Source organism: Myotis myotis, unplaced genomic scaffold (assembly GCF_014108235.1).
Source record: "Myotis myotis isolate mMyoMyo1 unplaced genomic scaffold, mMyoMyo1.p scaffold_m19_p_2, whole genome shotgun sequence".
Taxonomy (NCBI): domain Eukaryota; kingdom Metazoa; phylum Chordata; class Mammalia; order Chiroptera; family Vespertilionidae; genus Myotis; species Myotis myotis.
Genome location: NW_023416324.1, coordinates 163626237 through 163639228, shown reverse-complemented (window position 1 = coordinate 163639228; position 12992 = coordinate 163626237). Strand labels below are relative to the sequence as shown.

The 12992-nt window shown below is 41.2% G+C and overlaps 2 protein-coding genes across 5 annotated transcripts in view; one reads left to right on the top strand and one right to left on the bottom strand.

Moving 5' to 3' along the window:
* Positions 1–7664, bottom strand: part of PIGX (phosphatidylinositol glycan anchor biosynthesis class X) — a 23685-nt gene extending 16021 nt beyond the window's left edge. Inside the window, exons 1-4 of the mRNA XM_036348543.1 lie at positions 7624–7664; positions 6961–7354; positions 6726–6909; positions 3113–3176 (exon numbers count right to left, since the gene is read on the bottom strand). Coding sequence (XP_036204436.1) covers positions 3113–3176; positions 6726–6909; positions 6961–7354; positions 7624–7664 — 683 coding nt within the window. The remainder of the gene's footprint in view (positions 1–3112; positions 3177–6725; positions 6910–6960; positions 7355–7623) is intronic.
* Positions 6904–12992, top strand: CEP19 (centrosomal protein 19). Of its 4 annotated transcripts, none has more exons than XM_036350384.1 (4): positions 6904–7228; positions 9840–9933; positions 10727–10920; positions 11798–12992. In XM_036350384.1, exons 3-4 carry the CDS (start codon positions 10785–10787, stop codon positions 12157–12159), a joined length of 498 nt encoding a protein of 165 aa, XP_036206277.1. In that variant the 5' UTR covers positions 6904–7228; positions 9840–9933; positions 10727–10784; the 3' UTR covers positions 12160–12992. The 4 variants fall into 4 exon arrangements, with proteins under 4 accessions (XP_036206277.1, XP_036206275.1, XP_036206278.1 ...); XM_036350382.1 differs by having other exon boundaries at positions 6904–7335; XM_036350385.1 differs by lacking the exon at positions 9840–9933.

Sequence of the window (12992 nt, the reverse complement as noted above, 5' to 3'; positions counted from 1 at the left end):
CAAACCCATGGCCATATATGTAGAAGAGCTTAAAGAGTCTACAAAAAAAACTATAGGCATTTATAAGTGATTTCACAAGGAATCAGGGTACCATATCATCATGCAAAAATCAATTGTATTTCTATTATTAACAACAAACAAGTAGAAATGAAAAATTTAAAACAATACTCTTTACATCAAAAAACATGAAATACTTAGGAATAAATTTAACAAAATATATGTAAGACATATACTCTGAAAGTTACAATACTGTTAAGATTAACCTAATAAACCCTAAATGAATAAATGCCATATGCATGCATTGGAACACTCATTAATGTTCACATATCAGTTCTCTACAAATTGATCAAGAGTTTCAACAGAATCCTAACCAAAATTTCATGAAGCTTTTTTGAGGAAATCTACAAGTTCATTCCAAAAGTTATATGGAAATGCTATAGCATTTCTCTGATCTACCTATCTAGTAACTCTATAAAGGAAATAAGTTGTAATAAATTAATACTAATTCCAAGAGACCACCACTTCCTCTGTATGCACAAACCATTCTTTTAATAATCTGGTCTAGAATTCTGCCCAGAAATATCAACTAATTTCCAAATTATCCAAAGGCTACAAACAGAAGTTCAGCAATCATTTAAGCAAGTTCTCCTACTAAAAGAGATACAGTTCATCAGAGAGGGGAGATCCTATAATCATTTATAGTAGCAAAGCCCTTTTGCATACTTACCTTGCATATTCTGCACTTCAGTTTCCTACTACTACTATTTGCTTGACCCTTCCCAAAGTGGAAGTAATTCTTCTTCTTTTTTAATTTGATTTTTTCATTTTAAATCTTTATTGTTGAAAGTATTACATACTTCCTCCTTTTTCCCCCCATTGACCCTTAGCCCACTTTCCACCCCAGAAGTGATTCTTCTTCTTTTTTTAAAAATATATTTTATTGATTTTTTACAGAGAAGAAGGGAGAGGGATAGAGAGTTAGAAACATCGATGAGAGAGAAACATCCATCAGCTGCCTCTTGCACACCCCCTCCTGGGGATGTGCCCGCAACCAAGGTACATGCCCTTGACCGGAATCGAACCTGGGACCCTTCAGTCCGCAGGCCGACACTCTATCCACTGAGCCAAACTGGTTAGGGCAGAAGTGATTCTTCTTGACCAAGAAGATAGAAATAGGAGGAGCTAACAAATTCTACTTTCTATAATCTATTAATGTTTCCTCATCCACCCTAGCAGCAAGACTACACCTGCTCTACATATAACTAAAAAGCCTTTTTTAAAACAATGATTACTGGCCTATTCTGAAGGTCTCAAATAACAGATTTCTAGTTTTGGAAGCTGTGTGGGTTCTATCACTCTTCATACTTGGTTTTATGTCCTGCTTTTTATCTGTAGTACTTACGTCTGGACAGCTATTTTTGCCTTCACAATAGCCTCTCCAGGCACCCATTTCTTGAGAACATAGCCAATTACTTTATTGAGAGATATTTAATAATATTGGCATAATTACCCTGACATGGCTTAAAATATGTCAGGGCTCTGTCTAAAACTCCTTTCAGAAGTGACTTCCCTCCCAAAGGCAGATACTAAATAATGGAGCTATCTTTTGAGCCTAAATCTGCCTGAGTTCAAAGAAAAAACAACATAAAACTATCCAAGTTCTTTCTACTACACCTCCTAGTCATTCACATATAGGCTAACTTGAAGAATGAGGGGAATCAGATATTTTAGCTTAAGGTGACTTATAAAACAAAGTGATTTTAAAAAGAAATGTATCAGAATTTTAAATCAAGTATCTGAGAATCATTTCAAAGTAATCACCTTGAAAAGCTTTAAAGTTTGGGAAGTTTTCTTATGGAACAGTTTCCACAACTTTTTACTGGTCTTCAAAAAATTTTCAATACTGGCAAATATTCATTTTTGAGGATAATTTCTATTTTGGAAACAGTTTGGTATTTGGAACCAAGTCTTGTAAGTCAGAAATAGTGATTTAGGGTGGTATAATATCTTAATACTTGAGAGCATGGCCTTGGAATACGATAGTCCTAAATTGGAGCCAGAGCTCCACCACCCTACCCACTGCCAAGTTATTTAAATTTTCTGAGCCCTAGTTACCACATCTGAAAAACAAGAAAGGTATCATCTCACAACCACTGTGCAGATTAAATAGGATATTACATATATACAAATTCTAAATATGTTAAATGGTAAACATTTGTTTTCCCCTCTTCTCCAGTTATTTTTTTATTAAATATATTCTCATTGATTTCAGAGAGGAAGGGAGAGGGAGAGAGAGAGAGAAACATCAATGATGTTGGGATCAAACCCAAAATCCGGGCATGTGTCCTGACTGGGAATGGAACCGTGACCTCTTGGTTCATAGGTCGATGTTCAACCACTGAGTCATGCCAGCTGGGCATCTTCTCCAGTTATTTTAACCTGTTAACTACCAATAATGCGTCCAAAACAGAAACCATCCCCACACGCAACGATATTTTGAATTTACTTAAAAAAATCAATTTGCAATGAATATTATAAAAATAAATATATTACGCCCTAATCGGTTTGGCTCAGTGGATAGAGTGTCAGCCTGCGGACTCAAGGGTCCCAGGTTCAATTCTGGTCAAGGGCATGTACCTTGGCTGTGGGCACATCCCCAGCAGGGAGTGTGCAGGAGGCAGATGATCGATGTTTCTCTCTTATCGATGTTTCTAACTCTCTAACCCTCTCCCTTCTTCTCTGTAAAAAATCAATAAAATATATTAAAAAAATATATATTACAATTCAGGTGTTCTTTAATATTTTCAGCTGAAAATTCTCACGAAAACTGATTCTTAAGTTGGTCAGGTTTGCCACTTAGGGAAAACATTTTTTTTTAATAGATGCGTGTGGCGTATGGGGAAGGTCAGCCACTTGTGTCTACAGACACTTATGGTGTACAATGGGTTAATCATTATTTCAAACTGTAACCACATTATAACAAATCTGCTACTTAGGACTGGAAGAAATCGTGATTTTTTTTCAGTTTTATCCCTTTTTCAACTATTAATTTTTTGCTCTAAAATATATGAAACAGTACTTTGATACAAGTAAAAGTCAACATGCAACTTACCTGTGGAAACCATGTTTCAAAACTTCTTGCCGCAAAATAATTTCAGAACAACTGGCCTTTATGCCTATAAGAACCAAAAGATTTGATTTTTAATAAAACAAGCACTCAATGAAAGAATACTTATATAATTAGAAAATAATTGTTTTAATAGGCTTTACTTGCCTGGAGAATCTAACGAACCTAAAAATGAAACAAAAACTGTAAAACTTAAGCAAGTTGAGCTACATATAAATCTACTTCTAGTAAAGAATGAGAATTAAGAACATTGACTTTAGAATTAGATTGCCTACCTTCAAAACCCTGTCTGTCACTTAATAGCTGTATGACTTTACATAAGATAGTTTATTGCTCTGCTAGTTGTCATGAGACTTAATATACTAGGTGTACCAGTTAATAATGCGGAGTTTTCAATAGATGGAGTTTCACATGTGTTGATATATATGCGATTTGATATGTATGCTATTTCATTGTATTGACAGCAAGCTTCAAAACTTATGTCAAATTTGCTGAAGGTGTTAACATCATAGATATTTTTATGCTTAAAAATGTCGAATTTCATGCCAAAAAAAGAGCATTTGCGGGAAGTTTTAATTCATTACTTTATTTTGAAGGAAAAGTGCTGGTGAAAGCTTCGGGAAGCTTATGGTGAACATGCTCCATCTCAAGATACTTGTGAACGCTGGTTTAAGCGCTTTAAAAGTGATGGTTTCGATGTGAAAGACAAAGAACGTCCAGGTCAACTGAAAAAGTTTGAAGACCAACAATTACAATTACTGGATGAAGATGCATGTCAAACTCAAAACCAACTTGCAGAAAGATTAAACGTTGGTCAGCAAACAATTTCCGATCATTTACAACAATGGGGAAGATTTTAAAGGAAGGAAAATGGGTGCCACATCAACTGAATGAAAGACAAACGGAAAACCAAAAAGTCATCAGTAAAATGTTGTTTCAATGGCACAAAAGAAAGTCTTTTTTTGCACTGAATTGTGACTGGAGATGAAAAGTGGATTTATTTTGAGAATCCCAAATGCACAAAATCATGGGTTGATCCAAATCAACCATCAACATTGACTGCAAGGCCAAATCGCTTTGGAAAGAAGACAACGCTCTGCGTTTGGTGGGATCAGGAAGGTGTGGTGTATTATGAGCTTCTAAAACCAGGTGAAACCGTTAATACTGATCACTACCGACAACAAATAATCAATTTGAACCACACTTTGATCATGGAACGACCAGAATGTTCTGGAAGACACAGCAAAGTAATGTTGCTTCATGATAACGCACCATTAACACTTCAAAACCAGTTAGAAACACATTAAAAGATCTTGCCTGGGAAGTATTAACCCACCAGCCGTATTCACCAGACCTTGCTCCTTCAGATTGCCACTTGTTCTGATCAATGGCACACACACTTTCTGAGCAGCACTTCAAAACGTACGAAGAAGTGGAAAATTGGGTCTCTGAATGGTTTGCCTCAAAACAAGAAAAGTTCTATTGGGACGGTACCCAGAAATTACCTGGAAGGTGGGGGAAATGTGTAGCTAGTGATGGACATTACTTTTAATAACGCACTTTTGATGTTTCTCTTGAAATTATCATGTTTTCTTTGATTACAAAATCCACCATTTACTAACCGGTACACCTAGTATGAAGTAGTTAGAATAGGTCCTACCATATAGTGCTATATGTGTTTGTTATTAATATTACTTTATTCAGGTGATCTTTTGGTGTAAGATCCGGATAACACTCCAACCAACTGAGCCACACCAGCAAGGGCAGAAAATCTGTTTTAATTCCAGCTACCTATAAAACTGAGAAGACAGTACATTTGCCTTGTGGAGATGTTGGAAGGGTTTAAAATAACAAAAATAAAAACGAGTCTTTTTTTTTTTAATCTTCACCCAAGAATATTTTTTCTATTGACTTTTTTACAAATTTTTTAAATATATCTTTATTGATTTCAGAGAGGAAGGGAGAGGGAGAGAGAAACATCAACAATGAGAGAGAATCACTGGTCGGCTGCCTCCTGCACGTCCCACACTGGGGATCGAGCCGGCAACCTGGGCATGTGCCCCGACCAGGAATCAAACCGTGACCTCCTAGTTCATCAGTCAATGCTCAACCACTGAAAATACCAGTCAGGCCTCCACTGACTTTTAGAGAGAGTAGGAAGGAGGGAGGGAGGAGGAGGAAAGAGAAAGAGAGATAAACATCTAAGAGACAGACACATCAATTGGTTGCTTCCTGCACGTGCCCCAACCGTGCCCTTGATGTAGTACGTGCCCTTTATTGGGAATTGACCCTTTGGTCCAAAGGTCTGATGCTCTGACCACTGAACCAAACCGTCCAGGGCTAGAGTCTTTTCAAAAGGTTCTTTTATAAACTTAGAATAACCAGAAATCTCACTATACAGACTCATGGGAATTAAGAACATTGACATTCAGACATTAAAACTATTACTTAATGTGAGCATCATAACTAATGATCAGATCACCAACTCTGCCAAGTGCCTTGCTATATAATTTTATTTCATTTTCAAAAGCTGGCAGTGTGTAGGAAGACCATTAAAATAAACACATGAAAACCATATTGTATTCAAAATATATATATATATATATATATATATATATCCCTGAAAAGATGCATGAAAAAACATGTCATAGAGATTAAAACATCTGAAATATACAACAGAAGGGAAAAGTATGAAAAATTAACATTTATTAACTAATATCTATATGATAGATCCTTTACTTGGGGCTTTCACATGAGTTTCACAACCTTAGCAAAATAGGCAGTCAAAACTATTGCCATTTTCCTGGCTGGGTGGCTCAGTTGGAAGCACTGTCCCATAAACCAAAAGGTTTTGGGTTCAATTCCCTCCCTCCCCCCTGCCTTGGCTGGCCTGGGGCGTGCGGGCTGGGGGCAGCTCCTCTGTTGAGTGTCCACCCCCTGGTGGTCAGTGTGCCCGTTCAGTCGACTTGCATATTAGGCTTCTATTATATAGGATCACCAGTGGAATGTCTTCCCCAACCCACTGAAAGCTCCACGAGGGTCAGGGCAGCGTGTTTTTAGCTCAGGGTTGGATCCACAACACACAGCACAGCACTCCAGCCCACGGACTGGGGCCCAAAGAAATGAACCAACGCGCTTGCCTAAACCAGAGTCATCAAGAAACCCCAGCGCAATCCAGTGTACTATTAAAGTATTTGTACGACGCCGTCCTCTTCCCACGCCCCCGGCGTCTCGGTATTCAGGACTGCGGTTCTCACACTTCACAGGCAAGGGGGCCTTGCCGGCTCCTTGGTGGTGCAAGAAGCTGCAAGCATCCCAAGACGCTTCATCGCTGTACTTCCTTCACAATATTTCCGTGACTGTGTGGCCAGAACAGAGCCCGACTCCCCACGTCCAGAGAGCCGTGCGGGTGGCCGGCGGAGCCCGAGAGAGAGGAGGCACGTGGCCTTTGTGCTTAGCCTCCCCCAGCTCACCCCACAGTCCGACGCGCCGGGATACAGAGAAGCACCTCCGCAAACCGCTCGGGGGAGAGGACCCCCAGAGTCCGAGCAGCTGCCACCCCTCAACCTCAAACCCGCAGCCACGCCCCTTCCTTTACCCGCATCGGTGTGGGCGGCAGCGAGGGCCGCGGAGGACTTGCAGGCGAGCTCAGCTGCCTCCCAGAGCAGCAGCAGCCAGGCCACCGCTCGGACCACCGCGACCACGGCCGGGGCAGCCAGGACGCCGGAGAGCGTGCGCCGGCGAGGAGCGCGCCTGCAGGAAACGCGGAGGGAGGAGCCTGCCTACGCTTCACGCCGCCCCGAGAGCGCGCCGCCACGGGGTTCGCGAGAGACGGAAGCCTCGGTGCGCTCGCGCGTTCGGTCCCGCCGTCCCCCCACGGCCCACAGCCCCGGCCCTCGAAAGTTCCGGCGTCTCCCGAGGCGGCCGTCCCGGCTCTGGGTTCTCCTCCTCGCTGCCCGCCCCTTGCCGTCCCGGTCCGGGGCGGGGCGAGAAGAGGCGCAGGCGCCGTGAGTGCTCGGGGCTGTTTCCGTGGGAACGGCCTCGGGCGCCCGCAGCAGCGTGCAGGCGCGCCGGGTTGTCAGCCTCCACCTCCAAGCCCAGGTATTTGGATTCGGGCCGCCTTGCGGAGAGTTCACCCCGTGGTCACCCTGCGGGACTGTGACCGTGGCCTTTCTGCAGCGCCAGCTCCGCCCGGCCTCCACGTCCAGGTCAGGGCTGCTGTGTGCACTGCGGGTGGGCGGAAACAACCCCTCACGGAGGTTTTAGTTGCTGGCCGGCATCAGAGGCACTGGCTGTGCTTCTCTAAGGGTAAAAAAGTCGGCCTTTCACTATTGGGGACGTGAGTCGGGAGAAGATCGTCTACCTGTTGGCAAAATCCGCACCCTTTTCGGCGTGGGGGAGGCGTGGCTGGGTTGGGGCGGTCCCTGGTCCCTGGTCCCTGGGGAAGTATGACTGTCGGGAGGCAGGGGTGGGCACAGGCGTCCGTCTGAGCTCACGAGGTGGGTTGAATGCGTAAGGAGACCGAGAGGGCATCCATGGCCGGTTGGGGCAGAATAGGGGCTTCGGGGTGGATGTCTCAAAGAGGAAAGATGTCAGAAGATACTAAAACTGAAAAGAGCAGTATCCGTACACCGTTCAGAACTATGGAGACAGATTTGGGAAGAAACACTTGAAGGAACTGGAGCGGGAAAGGGAAAGTAGTTATAAGCCTCGTAGAATTATTTTATATTTTAGATAGGATACAAACATTACTTTAGTAAAAAATAAAAGTTAAATTTTAAAAATAGGTGGGTTGTTTTTTTAAAACTGTATTATTATTTTAAATATACTTTTATTGATTTCAGAGAGGAAGGGAGAGGGAGAGAGAGATAGAAACATCAAGGATGAGAATCATGGATCGGCTGCCTCCTGCATGTCCCCTACTGGGGATCTGGCCCACAGCCCCGGGATGAGTCCTTGACCAGAATGGAACATGGGATCCTTTAGTCCGCAGGCCGATGCTCTATCCACTGAGCCAAACCAGCTAGGGCTAAACTGTATTATTGAGTATCTATTGCATGCGTCCTTCACGAGTACAGCTATTTACTTGACTGTGTGGAATTTATGTTGTGCTCAGTAGGATCTCCTAGAAAGTTTACTAATACACCAAATTTTAGTGAGGTGAACTGGGAATAGTATTTGTTAGAAGAAGAAGAAGGGGAGAAGGAAGGAATGGGGTGGGATCATTGCATTAGGTCAGGGGCAGACCACAGAAAATTGAAAAAGCTTTATATATTATTAATTTTCTAAGAGTAAAAGTTCTTACATCTCACAATAAGGGGTGGATAAGAGAGATTTTGATATATCCTTAGAACAAACATTTGGCAGTAATAGAAAAGTTAGCATTTTGATGGAACATTTAATGACAAAATCACATAGGTTGTTAAATTTAAAAGGCGATATCCTGTACCTCCTGAAAGTTTTTACAGTCTAGAAGCCTGATCAAAAAAGTAGACCCACCCAGCTACTGTAGTTGAAAAAAATAAAACTGTATGCCTAAAATATAAATAAAACCGTATGCCTAGAAAAAAGACTGGAAGGAATTAAGGGTGACTATTTTTTATGTTTCTTCCTCCCCATGTCCCACCTTCACCTCTAGTTTTCTACAGTGAACATGTATTAAATAACTCTGTGCCTGTAGTGATTTGCTGACAGAGCTGAGTTTATGAAGATATCATTACTTGTCCAACTGAGTGGTTCAGTGGTTGAGCATTGACCTATGAACCAGATCATCATTGATTCCCTGTCAGGGCACATGCCCGGGTTGTGGACTCCATCCCCTGTGGGGGGCATGCAGGAAGCAGCCAATCCATGATTTTCTCTCATCATTAATGTTTCTCTCTCTCCCTCTTCTTTCCGCTCTGAAATCAATAAAAATATCTTTAAAAAAGAAAAAGATATCATTACTTTATGCTGATTTACTTCTAGATTCCTTGATATTTTCAAAATTTCCTGGGAATAATATAGTCACATCTAAAGCAGTCCCTATAATTAAGTGTACTTTGGCATTGGGGGGAAGGGAAGGAAGAGGGAATAGAAAGTATTAACCTGAAAAAATAGCTGTGTTTCTTGTAACTGAAAAAAAAATGTAATGAGACAAATAAGTTTAACTAAAAGTCATATAAACTTTATTGCCTTGTGTATGTATAGGCTGATTCTGCATTGGCTCTGACTTTTTTGTTTTTTAAATCCTCACCTGAGGATATTTTTCCATTGTTTTTATATTTTTTTTTATTGATTTCAGAGAAGAAGGGAGAGGGAGAGAGAGATAGAAACATTAATGATGAGAGAGAATCATTGATTGGCTGCCCCCTGAACGCCCCACACTGGGGATGGAGCCTGCAACCTAGGTATGTGCCCTTGGCCGGAATTGAACCTGGGACCCTTCAGTCCGCAGGCCGACACTCTATCCACTGAATCAAACCGGCTAGGGCTTTCCCTTGTTTTTTTAGAGAGAGGGAAAGACAGAGAGCAATATCTATATGAGAGAAACACATCAATTGGTTGCCTCTTGTACGAGCCCCGACCAGGGAGGAGCCTGCAACCGAGGTACGTGCCCTTGACCAGAATTGAACCCCGGACCCTTCAGTCAGCCGGCCTATGCTTTATCCACTGAGCTAAACCTGCTAGGGTGGCTCTGCCTTTTTAAAAAATATGTTTTTATTGATTTCAGAGGATGAGAGAGAGAGAATCAACAATGATGAGAAAGAATCATCCATCAACTGCCGCCTGCATGCCCTCTACTGGAGATCAAGGCCAAAACCCAGGCATGTACCCTGACCTGGAATTGAACTATGACCTCCTGGTTCGTGGGCCGACATTCAACCACTGAGCCACACTGGCTAGGTGGCTTTGCCTTTTTGGTCAGACTTCTGGACTGTAAAAACTTTCAGGATGTACAGGGGCTTATTTTAATACATTGAATTAAACAAGTATGTACAGAATGCCTACTATATTCCAGGTATTGTGCTGGGATATTGTGGTAATCAGTGGAAATGTTCCGTGTCCTCATGGAGCATATGGAAGAGAAGGGAAGATAAATGATTAAATAAGTAATTACAAAAAAACCCCAAAAACTCAATGAATAAAATGACTAGGAAAGTACAAGGGAAACAGATCTGGTCTGGTGAACCTCTCAAAATATAATGATTAAGATTTAAAAAAAACCTCTTAGTACCTTGACATAGACTTAGGGCCTTGTATATACTTGTTTAATTGTTAAATAAAAAAGATCCTATAAGTCAGTTTTTGGGCTGACTCATGGGTTCATATATAATCTTTGATTAAAAGTACAGTACAGTAAGAGAGCCAAACTGAACTGCATTTCCAAGTTCATGTGTGAACATACCTGTACCCCTCAATGAATCAGGGATCCAACAGACTAAGGCTAACCCAGGGCCAAAGTAAACTTTGAGGGTAACGCTCAAAATATTGAGATTGATGGGCTAGGCATGTATCTGTAGAACTGATCTAAATCTGAACTAGAGCCAGATCTGCTGGGGAGAGAGAGAGGGAAGAGTGTGATTAATCCAACACTTAATTTTTTCCCCTCTTTTGCAGGAAGTCATTATGTGACTAACACATTTTCAGATTTCCTCTCGTTTACCCTGAAGTGTATATGAGAATGACGTGCACTGCCAAGAAATGTGGAATTAGGCTTCAGCCTCCAGCTATTATCCTAATCTATGAGAATGAAATGAAAGGGAAAAGTCGCCAGCGTATCATGCCTGTCCGAAATTTTTCAAAGTTTTCAGGTAACTCATGTTTTATTTACTTATTTAAAATATATTTTTATTGATTTCAGAGAGGAAGGGAGGAGGAGAGAGAGATAGAAACATCAATGATGAGAGAGAATCATTGATCGGTTGCCTCCTGCACACCCCACACTGGGGACCGAGCCCACAACCCAGGCATATGCCCTGACGGAATCAAGCCAGCGACCTCTTGGTTCCTAGGATGAAGGTCAATCACTGAGCCACACCAGCCAAGCTCAGGTACCTCATGTTTTATCTCACCTCCCATCTTAAATACTCCCTAAATCACTGAATAAGAGCGATTTGAGTTTTATGTAATGGTCTAACAGGGCATTCAGAGTTAAACAGACCTGGGTTCAAATCATGTCTCAGGATAGATATGTGACCCTGGCTAAATGACTTCCTCTCAGTGAGCTTCAGTTTTCTCATCTGTAAAAGGAAATTGATAATCCCCGCCCTTTCAGAATTGCTGTGTAGGTTAACTGAGATAGCATTATTCAATAATATTAATTTCCTTCTCTCCCTCCAAATGTGTTTTTTACTTATAGTCTCCACATTTTCTTAGTACCAGTACTAATATCTAAAGCTGTAATACTACTTTTTCTTCTCCGACATTTTCTCCAGTTGAAAGTGTTTAACATCTTCTCAAAATGACTTTAAGTTAAGAAAATTTAAAAAAACACACAAAACATCCCTTCTTCTTCTACCACCTCAAAGCTCGATATAAAGAAATAGTTCTGCAGAATAATTTGTTCCAAACAAACCACTTAGCTATTTGGCTATGATGGCAGGTAATGCTGTCAGTAGTTTGTGGTGCACCAATAGCTTGTGGTGTGTAGGTTTTGTGTGGTGTATTGTTTTGTTTCTTCCTTCCTAGATTGCAACAGAGCTGCTGAACAATTAAAGAATAATCCACGACACAAGAGTTACCTGGAACAAGTGTCCCTGAGACAGCTTGAGAAATTATTCTGTTTTTTACGAGGTAACTTGCGGGGGCAGAGTTTGGCAGAAACAATGGAACAGATTCAGCGGGAAACAACCATTGATCCTGAGGAAGACCTGAACAAGCTAGATGACAAGGAACTTGCCAAAAGGAAGAGCATCATGGATGAACTTTTTGAGAAAAATCAGAAGAAGAAGGATGATCCAAATTTTGTTTATGACATAGAAGTTGAGTTCCCACAGGATGAACAACTGCAGTCCTGTGGCTGGGACACAGAGTCAGCTGACGAGTTCTGATATCAAAAACAAAAATTTATTGGGCTAGCAGAAACTCCATGTTCATACAGAGAATGTAGATTAGTCCTAGAAAAATCTGTAAAGAACACTAAATGTACACATCAGGTCATATTTGGATTGACCGTGTTACGTTTCAAAAACAGGACATGTAGGTGCATTGACCCATACACAAAAAAGGGCTTCGGGTGTGATTCCTGGTCAGGGCATGTACTTAGGTTGCTGCTTTGATCCCCGATTGGGGCACATACAGGAGGCAACCGATTGATGTTAGAGTCTCTCTCACATCAATGTTTCCTCTCCTCTCCTCTCCTCTCTCTAAACATATCCTTGGGTGAAGATTAAAAAATTGTTTTTTCATTGAGGCACAGTAAGGAAATTATAGTTTGATAAGATTGGAGGGCATATACAGTTACTAGGGGATTATCCTGTATGCATTATGTCTTTACTTGTATTTAACTCTGTTTTATAAGTATTTAATTCTAAAGTAGAGTGCCCCTGCACAATGTGCTGCAGCTACAGTTCATGTCATTTGACGGACAACAGGAGAATTCTGCCCCTCAGATATCAGGAAATATACACCAAAGACATTCTGAAACCCTGAACCTTTTCCCATAAAAAAGAGGTTTGTTTGTAAAATGGGGACTCTACCCATAATAAATGAACAATAGGTACTGCCAGTTTAGGCCTATTCATGAATTTGGATCTACAAAGAGGAAATTTTTGTTGACAAGGTTATATGTATACAGATAATCTTTCTTATTATTTAATTGGTAGAAATCCTGTGTTTTCTGCAAGGAACTTAATACTCATTAAATAAAACTGTAAAAATTGTT

Excerpts from the sequence above, each read along its gene's own strand:
- CEP19 (XM_036350385.1), top strand. The coding sequence starts at position 10,785 with ATGAGAATGACGTGCACTGCCAAGAAATGTGGAATTAGGCTTCAGCCT. Across the intron at positions 10,921-11,797 it reads AAATTTTTCAAAGTTTTCAG|ATTGCAACAGAGCTGCTGAA; the intron begins GTAACTCATGTT and ends CTTCCTTCCTAG.